Source organism: Plectropomus leopardus, chromosome 21 (assembly GCF_008729295.1).
Source record: "Plectropomus leopardus isolate mb chromosome 21, YSFRI_Pleo_2.0, whole genome shotgun sequence".
In the NCBI taxonomy this organism is placed as follows: Eukaryota; Metazoa; Chordata; class Actinopteri; order Perciformes; family Serranidae; genus Plectropomus; species Plectropomus leopardus.
This window is the reverse complement of record NC_056483.1, coordinates 9,786,959-9,807,100: the sequence shown is the minus strand read 5'-3', so window position 1 is coordinate 9,807,100 and position 20,142 is coordinate 9,786,959. Positions and strand designations below refer to the sequence as shown.

Genomic DNA, 20,142 nt, shown 5'->3' with positions numbered 1-20,142 from the left:
TGTGCATTAGACTCAGAAGTGTTTTAAATAGTAAGATTTTAGCAAAAATGCATATATACACTGTCCTCTACTTTGCTTTAGTTCATTAAGACTATTTTTGGATATAATAGCACTTTCATCAAGAAATCAGTTCAACACAGGTTGAGTAATTGATATGCAAATATTCATTTTGTGGGTGAAGTATTCCTTAAACCACTTCCAGATGTGTCCGTTAAATAAGAAGCTGTGAGCAGGAGCCAGTTAGCTTAGCTTACCATAAAGACTTAGCTTGGCTCTCCAAGAGTAACAACAAATTAACAACGTATTGCTGCCAAAAAAATTGACTGCCAGCACCTCTAAAGATCATAAATTAATAATTTATAGTACATCTTAACCCGTTGAAATCTGAGCAGTTGGGCCTGATTTCCGTCAAAAAGAGAAGTGACACAAAAATTAGCAAGAATTTAGTGAAACTTATAAGTAAATTACCTGAAACAAAAAAGTGAAATAAGGAAATGACCTGAAAAAAAGTGTATTAAAATTTTAATAATTCTGAAACATGATTTTAAATTTGTTATTATGATAATTAAAAATGTAGTTTTCCCTTTTTTTTCTTTTTCCCCAGACCCTAGCTTTGTAAAAAATAATTTTCTAAATGTACTTATTTCTTGCAGTTTGTGGAACATTTCTTACTGCCTTGTGTTTTCCTTTTTTCCCATGTTTTTAAAAGAAATGGTACCAATATGCTCAGGGTTCAAACGTTTAAATACTTGTTAAAGATGTCTGAAAGCAGTACAGGAAAGGTGATGTCGCTTCAGGTTTCAAAGGGTTAATCTGATCAAAACACAGTTTTCAGACTGTCTACTTGACCGATTAGTTTAGCTAATTGGGTTCTGGCTGTAGCTTTAAACTTTACAGATTATTTTAACAGATATGAGAGTGGTGTCAGTCTTCTCATCTGACTCTTGGTAAGAAAGCAAAAATGTTAAACTTTTCCCCTTAGACAGACAAAGGTCCTATTCTTGTCATGTCACACTCTGTGACCAGATAACACAGTTTCACTCCAGTTCTGCTGTCCCTCCTGGCTCGTTTGGTAACACAGCGTGAAGGTTTATTTTGCTCTGTGAAATACTGAGCTCTCCCCCGTCTCTCATGTCTGAATCTTTTTACTCATATCAAGTATATCCAGAAAGGTCAATGTTGCAGTCACATCTCTCAACTTCAGACACACGCAGAAACAACCTGCACTCCTTTGCATTTTCGCATAGCAGCTGAATGCGGTTTATGATGGCTGTCGGCGCCAATCTTTCTCACATAGCCCCAATAACATCAGCGCCGTCACCGTCCCGAGTCATATAAATTGTATAGAATTACCCCGCTCTCTATCAATTCCCCCGACGGCTGCGAGTCAGAGCGGCTGAGAGATGGAAGTGGAGGGAGCGGTGGCAGATGAGAGGTGACAGGAGAGCCGTCACAGTGGATGGTTGAGTGAAGATGTGATGTGAGCCCGGGTACCTCAATGACGTATAGTAGCGGGGGGAGAGCAGAGGATGGAAAGAGGGGACAGAGGCAGAAAGAAACTGAAGAAAAAGGGGTCAAAAATAGACTGTTTACTGGTATTTTAACCATTTCTGTATATCTTGGCACCTATTGGCCTTTGTGCACTTTTTCAGTATTCCTGTCAGCTCAGACTTTCAGTGGGTCCTCGCACATTGTCAAGGACGAGTGCTCAGTCTCCGCTGCAGCTCAGCCGGGGGAGCGTTTGTCACAGTAATTGAGGTTAGAGGTGGCGGCAGTGTGGTTTAGTAAATCACTTCTCATACTCCTGGCACTGTTGAACTTGTGCCCATGAATAACAGGGTGACGCCGTTTTCTCCCCTCTGCCCTCGCTTTCATCTCTTCATCATCTTCTCCTTGTGCTGCCTCCGTCCCATTTCATCCCTAATGTCTCCTTTTGTTCTCTGATTTTACATTTCATTTTGCACTTCATTCTTCAAATTCCCTCTCTTTTACTGTCGCTGCTTCAGGTTCCTTGCACACAGGGCGGACGTCCCCGCCTCCTGGCAGCGTCCCCGAGGAGCAGCAGCAGATTGCCCGCCAGGGCTCCTACACCAGCATCCACAGTGAAGGGGAGTTCATCCCTGAGACCCAGGACCAGAATGTAAGAACATGTATTGAGGAAAAACCTTCATTATCATACCAGGTTCTGGATAAATGTGTGGTCTAATGTAAAAATACTATGTAAAATAGGGGTCGACAAATTACCTACCTAGCTGATTATTGAGGCTGATATTTGCTGACTATCTGTATCAGCGTTATTATTTTATTCATGCATTTTTAATTTAAAATTTTCACTGAACTTCATAAAAATTGTTGCAGTGAACGGGCTGTATACGATGTTGAAAGTTTCAGTTTTGATTAACCTAAACATTTGCTAAAGGCATTTAAACAAAGTTTTGTGTTGGAGTTTGTTATTCCAAATTCTAAATTGTGACAGAAATATTTTTAAATTTTTATTGTAAATGCATATTGGTTCCAAATATCGGCTATCGGTGTCATTATTTACTAATAATTGGTATCAGCCCTGAAAAACCAATGTTGGTCAACCCCTAAAATGTAAAATTTTCATGTAGTCGATGTTTTTTATATACTGAACAGAAACTTGCTAACACACCCACACTGGCTGGCTATGTGAACATGCGCTAGCGTAGCATTCATAATCTCATAAAGTCCAGATGGAAGGGCATTTCAAACATATCTAGCTTCAGTATTGCAGATTGGATATAATGAATGAGGGTGTGTAATTAAACTGAGCCCCCGACAGTTTACACTGGCATAAGCAGACATCATTTTTAGTTTTACAGGAAGAAAAAAATGATTAGATGTTTATTTAAAAATATGTAGAAATTGGTTTTTATTTATTTTTTGCATATATGTTAAATAGATGTAACCCAGACTTTAAGATTTTGGCAAGTAACCCGAGTAAACAAAGAAAAATACCCTTTGATGATTTTAATGAAATAGAGTTCAGACTCCCTTGCCTCTGTTGGACTGATTTGTTTACATCTACCTTTTCCGTTATTTTAAACTGGGAGATCTCAAGAGAGTCATGCTTGTCATGGCCACTTAGCAAAAAGCAAAAACAGAAAAATAGTCATTCATTTTTAAACATCTTTGGCCAAGTGGGTATGAATATAACTGTTTTTTAGATCTCACAACATGCTGAAAGTGGAGGATTCCCAAGTAATGCACAGGAGCAACAGTGACTTCATAACCCTCTACTTTTAGATGAATTTAAAGATTTTGCTACAACTTGGGTCTAATGTTTTGAGCTCTTTACTTAGTTATGGAAATTCTGCTCTGCTAAATTGTAAAGCACCTTTGCCTCTGCCTTGTTGATTATTTTTAAAAGGGAAACCTCAAGATTGTCATGCCTGATAGGGCCACTTATTAAAGAAAATAAGCCATTCATTTTTAAACATTTTCTGCTTAATGAGTATCATTTACATCACTGTTACATGGTTTAAAGAACAAGTTTACTGTTCTTAAAACCAGACCATGTTAAATTGTTATTTCCTGTAATATATTATCATGAGCAGCACAACAAATTGGGCAATAGTTTCCTCCAAGACCATGATAAATCATCTTTTTAGGAGACAGGAAGCTCCCAGGATACTGGTTCTTGGAAGAAACAGATTTCCTTGGTTATTGTGTGAAATCATTTAACATTTTGTGCATGACAAATATAGAGAGGTTCAATTTTTAGTACATTTATCAATGTTTACTCTTTCAGCATACATGGAGATGTAGAATAGTGTTTTCTTATGGATAGTAGCTCTTTAAGTGGCAGTATTGTACATGAGTGCATAAGATACTATTGAGAATTGTTTTTAATAAAGCTGCATGTAACATTTATATGCAGCTTTTTAGGAGATCTATGAGACATGCAATGCTCATGCCCCTTCATGAGTCTTACATTGCACAGCAGTTACACACTCTCCTCTATCTGCTCTGCTTCATATTCTCCCCCACATGATTGCATGCTCTCTGACCCTGGATTCCCCCGTTTTATTATATCTGTCAGATGCTGGATCCCTTCGGGAGTGCAGACAACTCACTGTCGAGCAGCTGTCAATCAATAGATCAAGCACTGGACAGGTGAGTCATCATGCAGCGTGTGAGTTATGACCTTTGTCTGTGTGGATTTATGGTGTGCACATTGCATTGCAGCAGTATTTGCAGAGATATGAGACTCGCTACGTTCATGCTTGTTAAGTTGCGATCTTGTATGTTGCAAACAGTCAGAAGCAACCAGAAGCTCGCAGTGAAGTTTGTAAACGGCGTTTAAGGCCGGCAGCGCTCCCTGACCCTGCCTGTGCTGGGAGGAATCAGGTCACGTTGCTGTTGCCATGGCAACAAAACTCTTATCTGGACGCCTGGATTCCTCTGTTATCACAAGAGAGAGAGAGAGAGACAGACTGAGTGGGAGACGTGAAACAAGAACATGCTGGATGAGAGGGAAAAACTGAGCCAGAAAATGAAAAGTGGTGAAAGAGTGAAGTGGAAGAGGAGAGGGGGGGGGGTGGGGGGGGGGCACTGAAGAGTGAAAAGACTCAATGTGAATCAAAGGGAAACGAAAAGTGAGCAAGAGTGAGGTTGAGAGAGAGAGAGAGCGTAGGACGGAAACAGCTCTACCTGCACGAGGCTTATCTGGGCTCCAGGCTGCAGAACAATGGCAGGAAACGAGTGCATGGAACTTTTCCCTGCGAGCGGGCATGCGTGCCCCTTATCCAGGGTCTCGTGGCCCCACGCCGCCCTACGGTCAACAGAGACGTCACTCTCTGTCGGGTCGTTGGGGCAGGGCTGGTCTCAGACGGACCAGGGAGGGGGGGCTGAATGTACAGCGATATTTAAAGGTTTGTTGTATAGGATTTAGACGGATATATTGGTAGAAATGGAATGTAGTATAATAAGTATAAGTATGTTTTCTTTTGTGTATAATCACCCGAAAATAACAATCTTTGTGTTTTTGTTACCTTGCTCTAAACAGGGCCATTTGTGTTTTCATGTTTTTATGTTTTTGCATCACTTACACTTGTACGAAGCCCCTCTGCGATGAGCAGCATCGGAAATCAACTGGTTTTTTTTTTACGTAAAACTGCTTTATTCAGTGTCTTTAGCAGTTTAAATCACGTGATCAGTGGATTAAGGGATAAAGAGACCGTAGAGACAGTACAAAAAAGGGCTTCCCCCTGAAAGTTGGAGACCCCCCACACCCAAGATTACTTGATTTGATAGATATTTATTTTTAACATGTAAAACAAACAACATAAAAAAACCAAAATGACAATATCAGAAATGGGTAATACAAAAACTAAATGAATAGATTTGAATTAAGAAGTAATAAGTATAAGCTTAGAGCTTAAAACCCAGGGAAGGAGAGGCATTGCGCTTTAAGGCTTCAAAATACAGATCACAGCAACTTAGTAGGACACAGTCTCTGGCTTTTGTTTGATATCGAGTGTTTGCAAAAGATGTTGTGTACAATCTGTCATTAGCGCAGTTAGCTTGTTTACTATATTACATGAATGCCACATGGAACATCCTGCAAACTTTAAAACTTGATATAGGATATGTTCATGTTGAATGGCCAAATGTGACGTAAATCTGACACGGGTACAGCCCCCAAAAAAAACCTGAATGATGAACACTGAAGGAGTTCTAACCAGGAGCAGTTTCAGCTGGTTGTAATCTGCAATTCTCACCACTAGACACCACCAAATCTCCCTAAATCTTACACAGATGAAGTTTAATGATAGGAAGTTAGTTTTACTACCTTTTCAGCAATTTAGCAACACTTTTACTGTCTTATTGGTGATGCAGAGAGGTTCCCAGCTTATCTTTTTCTATTTCAGCACATTGTTATTTAACGTCAATTGCAACTGAAAGCTCAGTAGTTTGAACGCAAAAGTCATTTTGAGGCATTTTGTGCCGCTTTACAGCCTGAAGTTTCACACCAGCAGCTGGAGCCAGACTCTGTTTGAAGATAAGGGGAAATTATAGACTGAAATAGCAAACCATTTTTTAAACTTATTCCCCCACTGTTCTCTTGTCATTTCAGTCCTCCTTTCTCGCAGAACAACCGTGACAATAATTACCTGAACCTCAACTATGAATACAAAGGTAAGAGAAGTTTAAAAAACTGCCTCTCTGCTGTTGAGCTCAAAGGCTGCAAAAAAAAAGAAGAAAAAAAGATAAAGAGAGGTGCAAAAAGCTCTTTTATTATTCGAAAGTTTTGTCTGTTCTTAGTTCTGTGGTAATTATAGCCACACAATCAGTTTCACAGAAAAAGAACTAAAGCTCCTGATTATCTGAAAATCCCTCCTCCCCTTTGCAAATACCCTCCTGAGATTACTAATGAGGAGGGAGATGATATTATTTGATGGTTTTATCTGGGAGTAAATACATAAAATGAGGAACTGTGGCGGTATTTAATATCTCGGTTGTATTTCTTGTGTCTCAGGAGGTGATGAAGGGAGTGTGATAGCATCATAACTCTTCCTGCTTTATCTTCCACACAGTCTCCTCTGTATACCCTTTGTCCATCTAATTTGTCTCCCATCTTTGTCTGCCTTTTTTTCAGACTCCAGTTCCTAATAGACATCACTGCTTTCCTGTCTTTTCATGATCACTTCCCTTCTCTGTCCCAGCGCCTCTTGATGCACCCCCCCTCGTCTAGTCCTTGTCCCTCGGCTCCCTGTCTGTCCCCTTTCCTTCAGAACGCAGATCAAATAGAGCAGGATGACAGATAACGCCACACTAATCCTCATGAACAGACGAAACCACAGCAGCTCTCCCAATCTGGTCATTTCTTTCTCTCCTGCACCACCCCCGTGCTGTAAATTAAAAAGGGGAGTGCTGCACATTGTGTACACAGATTGGGAGTACGGGGGCTTCTTCGCATAGCTGCAGCAGTACTTTAAGACTCACTTGGGCACGCATGCATGCACGTGCCTGTGCACACACGCATGCACGCTCTGTCCCTCCCAGATGTAAAAGCTGTGTGGCCCTTCCTGCTGAGGGCTACGGTATTTGTTTACCATTCCCTGTGAGTAGATTTTTCCTCTCCATCCCGCGCTGCCAAACACAAAAAATAACTCCCATCTCCATGGGATACGGCCACAAAAACAGCGCGAGGGGAGGCAGTCATCTGACAGAACAGCTGCTTTCAATTGCAAGCGGCTCCGCTGCTCTCCATTCAGTGTGTGTGTGTGTGTGTGAGAGAGAGAGAGAGTGTCAGCACTCGCCTGCGTCAGCAGTGCTCCCCACCTGCCTTTAGTTACTGCTCCACTGGGTTCAGAGCTAAGGCTAAGCTAGCACACATGAGCTGTTTCTCTCTTGGCTGCAGCGAGGCGATACAACAGCTCAGCGCGGTGTGTGAAAAGCTGTCTTCCATCCCGCTGCTTCTGAACTTTGATTTGACATGCCGGGATGAGCAGTGTCTGTCAGATGTGATCAGCTGAAACTCTCTCATCCTTATTAGGCATCAGTGTGTTTATGTGCGATTATCTCCATGCAGTTAAACCTGCATTCCTGAACTTGAGACCTGAATAAAGTAAAGCTGTAAAGTGAGTCGTCCTGTAACTGTAAGACGAGAATTCAGTCGTTGTCGAAGCTTTGATTACTTCCTAACTGACAGCTCTGCCTCCTTGCTCCGTCCTCAGGTCGCCATGGTAAAGGAGGGACTTTCCCTCGCCAGTTCCAGTTGCCCAATCGCAGCAAGGATTATGGAGACCGTAAGAAACCAGCTTTGCAAGAGCAATAACAACACCACTATTATTGCACAGATGAAACAGATATGCTGCCATGTCTACAGGAAAACACAAACAGATTCACATGCTACCACAAGAAACTCCCATCTGATCAGATTTTTTAAAGGGGAACACAGCCTAAATTGAGAAAGTTAAATATTTGTGGATATGAGCGACTCTCTCTTAAACCAAGAAATCAGAGAAGAAAGTCTCAAACTTGTGATGTCATCAAGTAGAAACGCTTGAGCTGCTCCATAAACAATGAATAAGAGCCAGATTTTGTGGACCCACAAAATGTCTTCTTTTTTTATATCCAAATGAGATTTATTTTATTATTGTGCTCCCGGCTAGCAATTTTTGGTTCTAAAAATGTTCTGAGAACGGTACAACCAATGCAGGGTTTTAGTAACGTTTTCAGCTGCAAGTTTTCTTTTAGTTCCCAGAACGTTCTTCCTTTTTTTTTTTTTTTAATTGTTAACATGTTACATTACATTTTCATAAAAATGGTCTGTAATCTCAGTCCTCAATAACATGTTCAGAATGTTTAAAAAAAAAGTTGTTCTCATGTCACATTTTGTGAATGTTTTATAAAAAAACATTCTTTGATCTGTCACCTCTCAACATCAACAAAACATCCTCAGAGTGTTGCAGTTATAACGTTACGTCTCAGTCAGCAATTTAACCTTATTTGAAATCGTAAACATCCTTAAAACGTTCTTTTAACATTAGGTTAAAATGTTTTCCTCGAAACATTATTGCAACTTGAAGGGAACTTTTGCCAGTGTTGGGGGAATGTTTCCTGTTAGCAAGGTAAGAAAATATAACCATTCACACAAAACAAAATAAAACTAAACTTGAAGGGGCCCCTGCAGTAACTCAGAGGACCCCCAAGGGATTGTGGTCCGACTGTTGAAGGCCCTATGACATCACAAGTTCAAGTTTTAACACTCTAGTTTTTGGATTTCGAGGACAGATGTTCATGTTTACTAATCTGTTTGGACTGCCCCAGATTATAACAATGATATATGAATTCTGAAAATGGGTGGAGTTCCCCTTTAACTTAAGATGCATATTATAGAAGATTATTCTTTCCAGTGCCTCCTCCTCACACTTTTATCACTTTTTTTCACTGATTATCTGTATTCTTTTGCTCTCTGGGTACGTTTGTCACATGAATTGCTGGCTTGCTGTTCCAGGCAGCTGCTAGTAATTGCTTACTCAGAGGCTAACCTTGGCTAGCAATGATTTACGTTTCCCTGCGGTGAACCCAAACTTGTATAAAAACACAGCGCCCTGCTTCCTGTCTGAGGGGAAGTGGGACGGAGTGGCGAGAGGCACTATGCTCTGGCCGGCCTTAAGTCTCAGCCAAGAGCTCACTTTATGTACAACACCTGTAAAGGAACTGTGTGAAAACAGTGTAGAAATCACAGTACAAACAAAACATGCAGCGGCCTGTGTGTGTGTGTGTGTGTGTGTGTGTGTGTGTGTGTGTGTGTCAAGTCATTAAAATGTCTATTTTTTTAATATATATTTGTTTTCAGGTCGTAGGACACTTCCGCGCAGCTTCATGCCACAGGAGAACCTGTTTCAGCTGGTTCCCTCCAGTCGCACGCGCAGTTATAATGGAGACAGTACGCTGCAGTACAGCGACCTGCGCTCACTGGGCCGCACCGCTGACAAAAGCTGCCAGCGTGGAACAGCCAAGTGTAAGTAGTGTCCTTAAAAAACGGAAAATTTCACCCAAAACATATAAACAGTCTTAAAAAAACTGCATTTCTGGGCCTTTGTTGTTGATTAGTGTTGTGTTTGTCTGGTTCCTGTGGAAAATGAGACAAATAAACTCTCAGAGTGGAGTGGAGAAAGTTCAGACTTGTTTTAAGATTAGTAAAGTAGGGTTCAGTATCAAAACTCTGTGCTAATTGCTTTAGTGCTATAAATTTTGTAATGTATATATACGTCCATATGTCCATGGTATTTATGGAGTCATAACCATGAACGAGTGGGCTTCAAAACACAACTTTTCCTCCAAGAAAAAGACATTTGGTGTTAATCAAAAAAATAGTCACTTACTGAAAGCTGGCACTGATTGGTTTTTTACTTGTCATAAAAAATGACAATTTAAAACTTTTTTTTAGTTCTTGTACCAAAGATTGTTTTCAAATTAACTTTAATTTAAGCACTTTGACTTCTTTTGTGATTTTAAAATACAACATTAGAAAACTAGACTTAATTATTTCATTTATTTATTCATCCAAAAATAAGGCCTTAATTGTTAAAATGTCTACATCAATCTGTCAAAAGTCTTAAAAAAAGTTTAAAAAAAAAAAAGATAGGATTTTATTTATTGTTTTTTTCTGATGTTGCATTGTGAAATCTCAAAATAATTTGTTATAACTAACTAACTATTTATTTTATTTCAATTTTTAACTAAATGGAAAATTTTGTTTTCCATGCACTCCACTTTTTTTTTTTTTCAACATTTTAGGAAGATTATCAAACTTTTTAACTTGACCAAAAAAGTTGAGTTTGCGTTACCATAAACATTTGGACAAAAATTTCCCCAACCCAAAGAGACTGATGTATGATCATGTTTTTTTTCTTCTTAAATTTTTGTTATTGTAAAATAGGTCTTACATTTAATTCAGAGAGGCATTTAAAAGTCCTAAAAAGCCTTAAATTTAACCTAAGCTGTAGGACCCCTGTGGTCAGGGTTAGTAAAAGTGATGTACAGTAATAATGTACGTCACAGCAGGCACAACTCGCCTCTCATCATCCATCCACAGACTCATTCATCTCATCTGTCCTCATCCTGTTGCTCAGAAATTGTCTTTGTCATAAGCTCAGCAGTCTGTGGTTGACGTGTCAGTCTCTAGTGTGCTTCTCACCCACATGAGACCAAACTGTCTAACCCTGGCCACAAAGCAGCCTCTTAACACCAAAACAAAGCCTCAGAGTCTGGGCCTGTGAGGAGGAGAGTTGTTGAGATGCTCTCTCTACTCGGCTGAGCATGCTTTGACTCAGATATCAGGGGTTTCCCCATCTGAGAGGGTCTGCGGTGGGAATTATTCAACGACTCTGTGGTGGCTTTTTGACGTCTGGTCTCGGTGTGGTTGCTGTGCGAGTTACAGTCGGGCCTCTGAGGTGGATTTTGGTGCATGCTTGAGTGTTTTCTCAAATCAGTTTATCACGACAGATCCGTCTGCCTCTGGGGGCTTAGCAACCAAACGAATTATGGGTGGGTTTTCATCATGTGGTGTCTTGTTTCTGCAGCGCCACGGGCGCCAGTCAACTGGCGACAAGGAAAGCTCCTGGGGCGCGGGGCGTTTGGGGAGGTCTACCTCTGTTACGACGCCGACACAGGGCGCGAGCTGGCCGCCAAGCAGGTGCCCTTTGATACCGACTGTCAAGAAACCAGCAAGGTGAGACAAAACACCGAACACCTGTTTGGATTAGCTACAATCTGCATGTATTTTAGGGCATAAAACAGAGATTTTGTGATTCAAGATTAAAGGGATAGTTCAGAATCTACTGTTATGAATGGGGTCAGCCACAAAAACATATTTTAGCCACCTAAAAAAGTCCCACCTAGAAAGAATGTATACCAATTTAAGTGTATGTTATATTGAGAGTATTGTCACTGCTTTACCTAAATGTCAGACAGTGATTTCCAACGGTAATATTGCTCTTTTCAAAGCCAGATTCCATTGAGAAAACCAACAATTAACCCTTTGAAACCTGAGAAAACTGTCTTGATTTCCTTCCAAAACATAGAAAGAAGGTAGTGAGCAGCAAAAGAGGAAATGACCCAAAAATTTGCAAGAAATTTTACAAAGTACAAGAAAAGTAAAATGACTCAACTTAAGTTGATACAGATTTTGATTTTGGTGTGACATGTTTTGGGCAGCTAAAATGTATTTTGATGACGTATATTCAGATGTTTTTTAAAAATGTAATACTGTTTTTCTGCAGGAGGTGAACGCTTTGGAGTGTGAGATTCAGCTGCTAAAGAATCTGCGTCACGAGCGGATTGTTCAGTACTATGGTTGTCTTCGGGACCTTGAGCAGAAGAAACTCACCATTTTTGTGGAGTTTATGCCCGGGGTGAGTGTTCTGCAGGGCATTTTATTTGAACGTATTTTAAACTTTTATAAGTCGCGTGTAGTTAAAAAGCAAGGCGACAGTCGTTGATGTTTGATTGAGATACAAAAACGTGTGATGTCTGTTGCATTCGAGTGGCTCTGGCTGAAGAGATAGGTACACAGACGTTTTAAAGACAATCGTCAAATCAAACCCGCACCGGCCACATCTGCTAAAAAACGATTTTGAAATGTCGCCAGCTGTCAACAAACATGTCCTCTGTGGTTGATGTCAGCAGAACGACTCAGTTTATGAGATCATTTTCTCACTAAATGAGCATCTTAATGAGCTGCTGTCGCCTGCGGACCCTGTCCCTGAGCCTGGTTTTAATATTTCCTAGGCTTTTTTTTTCTCTGAGTGGCGTTGAGTGTCTTAGTCACACATTGTCTGGAAATTGGGAATGTTTATGTTTCATCAGAAGTTTCTGGCAGAGGCAAGAGGGGAGGTGACAAAGCCAAGTTTGTGTGTGACTGCTCTGCACGGCTGCACCGCTGTGGCTGACCGATAACGCTTTAGTCGCCCACAGGGAAGGGGGGAGAGGGGGCGAGTGTCCCTCTGAGAGCCAGAGAGCTGTTGAGGTGTCTTGCTGACAGCTGAAAGTGAAGAGCGAGAAGTTTTGTTTTCACGGTGTGAGTCCTGAACTGCGTCACAGGTGTTACTGGAGCAGGTCTTTGCTCCTGCGATTTCCTCACGAGGAACTGAAAACAGGAAATGAAAGGAAATGCAGAACACTGAAGGTGTTTAGACTTGAAATCAAGCAGATTTCTTTCAGCACATTGCTGTGTTTCAGTACTTAGTTTTTGTGCATGAAAACTGTCTCAGGAGAGCGCTTTCATAATAAAACAAATATAAATCTGTTTCAGCTGGAAATGTTGTTGCAAGTACGCATACTTTCCTTAAAGAAAGACTGAACCAATTTATATCCATCATGCACATCCATTCAAAGCAGATCTGTATTTTAATACCCTTCAGCTGTGACAACAATATTAGTTAACACTGCAGCTAGTGTAAAGATCATGAATGCATTTCTCAACCTTTCATTCAGCATATTCCATTTAGATATTCTGAATTAGGCCTTTTTTCTGATTTTCAGCATTTTCTAATAAATCCATGTGGGATGCAGTATTATTGGGGTTTTAATCGCATTAATTGGACATGTATACAGCACATGAGGAATAGGCTTCACAAATGGGGTTTTTCCTGCAGTTTGCGACACATGGCCTCTTGATTGTTTATGGTCAGCTCTGTGTGTTGTCATGGATAAGTTGTACACAAACCAACTGTGCAGCATTTTGCAGGGCTGGGTTAGAGATGCATTCCCAAAAGAAAAGCCCACATTTCCCGTGGTCAACTATTGCCATTACATACACTCTAACTCTTTGGGAAACACTGCATTGTTCTATATTTTGGGGCGATTAATGACATGTAAGGGCACATTAATCGGAGTAATATAGCTGCTTATAAACAGGAATATTAGTGGAATATTCATTTTTTTATTAGAAATGTTACCAGCTTAGTAGGAATATTGACTTTTTCGGAATAAGGGCAAACAAAAACAGAGTATTTTGTGTGTGTTAACACTCTCTCTGTCTCTCACTGTGTCTCCAGGGTTCAATAAAGGACCAGCTAAAGGCCTATGGGGCGCTGACAGAGAAGGTGACAAGGAGATACACGCGGCAGATCCTCCAAGGAGTGTCTTACCTGCACAGCAACATGATTGTACACAGAGACATCAAAGGTAACAGCAAACTAGTAAAGGTCAGGGTCGGGTTTTAATTGGATTTGTAATCAGTCGACACCCACACTGGAGACGCAGCTGACAGAGTGCAAACAGTCTTTCTTCGTACTGCAGCAACTGTTGCTGAGAAAACTCACTCATTTTATCCTGGTTGACGTTTCCTCGTTTGGTTATTCACCGTCTGCAGAAGGAGCCTGGAAAAAATGTGCTATTTTGAACTTCCCCCTTTGAGATATATTAGGCTACATGCTGGTGAAACCGGCTGGTCTAAAAATGTTCAACACCGGATGGAAAGGCTTTAGTTTGGCTGCCCGCAGCTTCGGGGAGTCGCTGCCTGGTTCAGACGCGGCGAAGAAGAGGGAAGTATACTGTCTGGTGGGGAAAACAGATAGTAGGTCTCCCAGGACACAGGCAGGCCCAATGAGAGTATATACGTGGGTGGGATTTTCCACTTAAAAATGCTCTTCATGTGTAATATATGGTGTGTGCTCATCTCAGTGCACAAGAGCTCTTCTGTTTGCAGTAAAAGAGCTGTCAGCACATGCGGTTTTTGCAGCTTGGCATCGCGGCCATGACAGTAGACTATAAAGTTTCTGTGAATTTAATGTTCCAAATAAATGATTTATTACAGTCTCACATTCTCACAACAGACGAGCAGGCAGTGGAAACAGGTTTAAGAAGTGAGAAGTTGGGAGTAAAGGTCATATATTTAGTCTCTCAATCTCCTCTGTGCAGCCGTCTGTCTTACAGTGGGTGTGGAGAGTGAGTGGCGAGTGGTGTACATTAGTCACTGATCAAACAAGTGGAGCGCCTGAAGGAAATGGGATAGACTCAGCTTCATGTTGGAAAATGACTAAAGAAGGAGGAGGAAGGGTGTTTGATGCACATGGAGCTGACAGTTGATGCAATATTTCATCCTCTGATTTGCGTAAACCAAAGAGGTGTTCCTCAAGTGTGAGAAAAGTGTAGATTCAAGTAGTGGGGGAGGAAGTATTCAGTTTCTTTACTTAAGTGAAAGGTCTAATACAAACACTGTGAAACTACTATGTTAAAAGTAAAAGTCCTGCATTACTTAAGTTAAAGTAAGCTAGCATAATCAGCAAAATGTACTTAAAGTATGAAAGATAAAAGTATCCAATTTAGAAAAATAAAAAAAGACCCCCAAACTATCCCAAATAAATCAATAAAACAGTCAATAAATAAAATGACTTGAAACATATATCAGAATAGTTGCCTTAGTGCCTAATTGAAAACAACAATAATAATAGTAATAATAATAATAATAAAAAACAAAACTGAAAGCTATTTAAAAAAAGAAAAGAAGTACCTAAGTCAGAAAAAAAGTAAAATAAAATACAATAAACACCCAAAAACTGAACTTATCAAAATAGTTGGCAAAGTAACTAATTAAGAAAAAAAAAAAAGAAAACTAAAAAAATGACTGAAATGTTTATAAAAAATGTTGCCAATGAATTTTCTGTCAGTCAAATAATTGATTCATAGACTAATGGCTGTACTTTTTTAAATTGTTAGGTAGTTTAATTTTTTTTTTTAAAAAATCATATTTTATATACTCTATATACTCTATACTATTTTTTATGCAAAAATCCTAATTTGTATAGTAACTTTAGCTATTAGATAAAGGTAGTGGAGTAGTAAGTACAATATTTCCCTCTGAGATGTAGTGGAGTAAAAGTACAAGAATGAAAGAAAAGATACAGTATAAGTACCTGAAATTTGTACGTAGGTACAATTCTTGAGTAAATGCATTTAGTTACATTTCACCACTGGATTTTGGACAGTGTGCTATTTATAAATACTGCTCTATGGTGCACTTTGTAATTTTATAAATAGGTTTACCAGTGCGTCAATCCAAGTCATAGGAAACGTTTCCCCACAGTCAGTTGAAGTGCTGGCACAGGCACTTTGTAACCACACTACATTAATTGAACCTCCAAACTGTCAAAGTATCCCTTAAAGGATATTGACAGTCCTCAGGAGACTCTTGAATAACTCTGAGCTCATTTTGTTTCATTCCACCAGGTGCTAACATCCTGAGGGACTCCTCGGGGAACGTGAAGCTGGGCGACTTTGGAGCCAGCAAACGTATCCAGACCATCTGCATGTCTGGTACAGGAATCAAGTCCGTCACTGGCACCCCCTACTGGATGAGCCCTGAAGTCATCAATGGGGAGGGCTATGGCCGCAAAGCTGATGTATGGTAAGGAATAAGATCAGATGGAACTGTAATGAGGCCCAGAGGGGATATTAGTCTGCTGCAGCACAAAAATATTTATTACAAGGGCAAAAATACACTGTTGCAGTAAAAGCAGTAAAGTTGCCTCAATAAAGGGGTGATTAAGCAATAAATTGAATGGAAACAGTTGTTTTGATGATGTGTACTTTATGTCCAGTGACACATTTAACATGTTAAACAAGATCAGTTACATGTAGCAGTCACCAAGACATGGATTACAAAACAGAAATATAAACTTGTGTTAGAAATACAGGGCAGGTCTGAACAGAGCAACACAAACAACACCTGTAAGATAAAATGTATTACAGTGCAGTAAATAAACCACATTTGTGAAGCTTATAGTGAGGTAAAATTGTAGAAAAAAAATATAACCTCCCTAACAAAATCGTAAAAATACTCAGACATGACTAGTGCGTTTTTTTTTAATTGTTTTTTTTCTGACTTTGCATTGTAAAATGTCAAAAATAATTATTAATAATAACACTAACTTTATTTATATAGCACCTTTAAAAACAGAGGTTTACAAAGTGCTTTAACACACAAAGCAGATGCGCAGAAACCTAACTCATTAGATTATACTAGATGTTCTGACATTACTAAAATCTCCTGGATTGTTTGTCCTCAGGAGTGTCGCCTGCACTGTTGTGGAAATGCTGACCCAGAAACCTCCGTGGGCCGAGTACGAGGCCATGGCAGCCATTTTTAAGATCGCCACCCAGCCTACAAAGCCTATGCTTCCTGAGGGTGTGTCCGACGCGTGTAGGGACTTCCTGCGGCAGGTGTTTGTGGAGGAGAAGTGGCGGCCGACTGCAGACGTTCTGCTCAGCCACCCGTTCGTCCAGGGAAGCTTCTGAGCCCTGCGGACCCCCTTCCCCTCCCCTGCCTGCCTACGAGGCCTCCGAGACACCGGCGCCTCCCCTCCTCTCCGGCCCGCCCCGTCCCCAGGGCCCTTCCCCCTCTCTTGGTCACCAGGCTCCAGGGCTCAGCATCACTCCAGCTTTCTGCCCTGTCATCTATCACCAGTGTCAGCCTTGTCAGGACCCCTGCATCTCTCACCAACTAGCTCAACCCGGATCGCTCACTGAGAGGCCAGGTTGACTGCTGTCAGACCTCCAGAGTCCTCCGAGGCGTCGCAGTGTGTTTCCCCAGGAGGAGACTGACGGGAAAGCACTTAGCAGTCTCACACGCTACAGACTGCTGTCCTTTAACAAGAGCAAGAAAGAGGCCAAAGTTAGAGAGCAGTGACGTCTCAGGCTCTCTGGGTCTTTGCTCATTTACTGCCGCAGAACAGTGTTGAGGTTTGGCTTATGTGATCATGACTGACTGGTGACATTGATCACATCTGATAGTACTGTAAGTTACTCACCAGCCCTCATTAGCTGTGTGTGGAACTAAGATGGCAAAATATTTTTATACGGCTTACAATAACGCATACAGTCATCTTAGCCGATGAGTTTTCTATTGTCACCTGCAAAATGTAAATGTATTTTTGTCAACGCCTTACAATAAGACTTTGTAAGTAGAATGTCTTTTTTTTAAACATCTTAGAGGGGTTGCATTACCCAACTTTCATGGCACTCAGAACCCCATTTAGAAGGATTGTCAATATTGCACTTTTGATATCATGCATTGAAACATTTCCAACATGCAGGATAATCAACCAAGGAGATATTTTTCTATTTGAAGCATTTTTTGTATAATTTCTTAAAGAAGAATTGTGTAGTGTAAAGAAAAAAAGAAGAACCAAACTTTTGCATCAGTGTGCAATGTCTATAAAGCAATACCAACTTTACTGTTGGAGTCTGTGACATCCATTCTAGCTTCCCATGCAGTCAGCCTTGAGTCCATCGAAATAAAGTGGCCAAAGAGATGTTGCAGAGACAGAAATGTTAGGCTTAAAGGGATAGTTTCGGGTTTTTTTAAGTGAGGTTGAATGGGTCACTTAACCATAGACAGCAGATGTCAGTCAGCACGGTCCCAGTTTGGAGAAGCAGGCTGGAGTCTTCATATGGAGGACAAAATGAATTGTCAAAAATTCATATTGAACTGTAGATTAAACAAAATAACACAATAAAACAAGCTAACTAACTGATCAAAGCAGTAGACCAGCAACTTCTGTGTTCAGCAAGCCAAATTAATGTTTTGCCTTTGATGAGAGATGGGAACTTAAGCTGATTAGGACTTCCTTGTTGGAACAGGTTGTCTGACGGAGAGTTAAAGTGGTGAAAATACTCTCTCTCTCTCTCTCTCTCTCTCTATATATATATATATATATATATATATATATATATATATATTCTTTATGTGCAACTTTTTTTAGGTAGCTAAAATGTGTTTTGTTGTTGACCTCCATCTACATTGCTTAGTTACCAAGTCGCTACTCCAGCCTGCTTCTCCAAAACTGGGGGTGTGCTGACTGACATCTACTGCATGTAATATACTGACTTTGAAGTACCCCCCCAAAAAAATCCATTTCAAAAAAATCCAAACTACCCCTTTAATGTGCAGTATTAGTCATGTTGGACTGTTTTGTCACCTCAGAGCCCTATAGCCTTTTCTATGTTACGGCAGCTTAGTGTACGCAGACTGCACCGACCAAAACAGATGCATTGACGTCTCATTGTGTTGCAAAGTTGCGAAATTAGAATTAAGCGTCTCATTTTTTGTTCAGTATGAATCCAGTCACCCCATGCCTTTACTTTGCTTTCCACACTATATGAATGAGTCCCTTAATGACCACTTGGCAGCACACCTAGTTGTGTGTGATGTCACGTGAGGTAATCTCGCCAAAAAAGGGTCAAGTTGGAAATTCGGAGCTGAGTGCCACACTCTTTAAAGTGAGATGAGGTGAAACTTAATGGTGAGATGGTTGATGTTGGAGATGTAGCTAGCTGTAATACAGTGGCACTTAAGGAATGATCAAATCTTTTTTGACCCTTGTCAGTGCCTTATCTGAATGTGCTTGTAAACACAAATGTTCACTGCCAAAGTGGAACGCTTCTTAATACGGTGAGCAGCTGTTCAGTAGAGAGCACACACAGGATTTGCTGAAGTTCTTTTATATGGAAAAGAAGAATATACTGTAAATACATATTGTTCTGCACTTTTGTATGAAATTTCTTTACATTATATACAAATCTATTTGATGAAATAGTTACAATATACAGTAGATTGTACTGTGATTTAGACAGGGGTATGTATGATTGTCTCTTTGAGAGCTGGTAGGCAGTATGAAAAGGCTGTGAGGCTTTCGATTGGGACAGAGTTTGTTAAGTCTTAATGACAAAGCCTTGAAACATGAAATGTATCAAGTTGTTGATCTTTTGTACATTTAACTTAATAAATCCAAGGTCTAAGACTTTTCTTGTGTGATTTTCCTGTGTTGTTTTGTAAAAAATAATTTTGATCCACTCTGTTGTTTTTTTTTATGGAGCTAATATCAATATTTGCACTAAACTATCCAATTTTGATCCTATTATAGTATAAAATATAGTAAAGCATTACATTAAAAGTACATGAGAGCATTTTTGCCCCTTTAAAATTCCTTATTTTACTCTTTTCCTTATCATGGTTACAGCTGATTAGGGGAACAAATAGAGCAAATACAGCTCATACTTTATCACATGTATTGTTAACCCAACTCCTCTCACAATGGTCTTTCCTACTTTTTTAAAATGTCATACAGCCAGATACATATACATATATATATATATATAATATTTAATTATATAATACTTTTATGATATAGGCTTATCTATCATATATCATTTATTTGTCTATATTTATGCACAAATGGTCTATATATTTTTAAATATATATAGCCATATACATACATATATATATATATATATATATATATATATATATTATATATATATACACACACACACACACACACACACACACACACACATATATATATATATATAATGCTACATTTAATTGCCTGTATAACTACATTTCCCTGATTTAGGCCTACTGTTTCAGTGACTTTCATTTTATTTATTTGTCTATATTTTTTGCAGAGCCTTTTCTAGTAACAATTTTGTTTTGTTTTTTGACAATTTTCACTTATAAAGAGCGTTAATTTCAAATACTTTATGTCCACTCGGGTCGCTTAATCTTTGGTGATACATCATAAACGGAGCTATTCGCTTACTAAATTTTGCATTTATGAAAAAAAAAAACAAAAAAAAAAAAAAACAAACTGCGACGTATTG

At 39.7% G+C, this 20,142-nt stretch overlaps 1 protein-coding gene across 1 annotated transcript in view; it reads left to right on the top strand.

Annotated features, from left to right (window-relative positions):
* The window catches only part of map3k22 (mitogen-activated protein kinase kinase kinase 22), a 50,026-nt gene extending 32,376 nt beyond the window's left edge, over positions 1-17,650 (top strand). The window contains exons 9-18 of the mRNA XM_042510172.1: positions 2,007-2,140; positions 4,064-4,137; positions 6,101-6,162; positions 7,704-7,775; positions 9,332-9,496; positions 11,061-11,209; positions 11,760-11,891; positions 13,536-13,665; positions 15,709-15,886; positions 16,548-17,650. Coding sequence (XP_042366106.1) covers positions 2,007-2,140; positions 4,064-4,137; positions 6,101-6,162; positions 7,704-7,775; positions 9,332-9,496; positions 11,061-11,209; positions 11,760-11,891; positions 13,536-13,665; positions 15,709-15,886; positions 16,548-16,776 — 1,325 coding nt within the window. The 3' untranslated portion in view covers positions 16,777-17,650. The remainder of the gene's footprint in view (positions 1-2,006; positions 2,141-4,063; positions 4,138-6,100; positions 6,163-7,703; positions 7,776-9,331; positions 9,497-11,060; positions 11,210-11,759; positions 11,892-13,535; positions 13,666-15,708; positions 15,887-16,547) is intronic.
* The last annotated feature ends 2,492 nt before the right edge of the window (positions 17,651-20,142 follow it).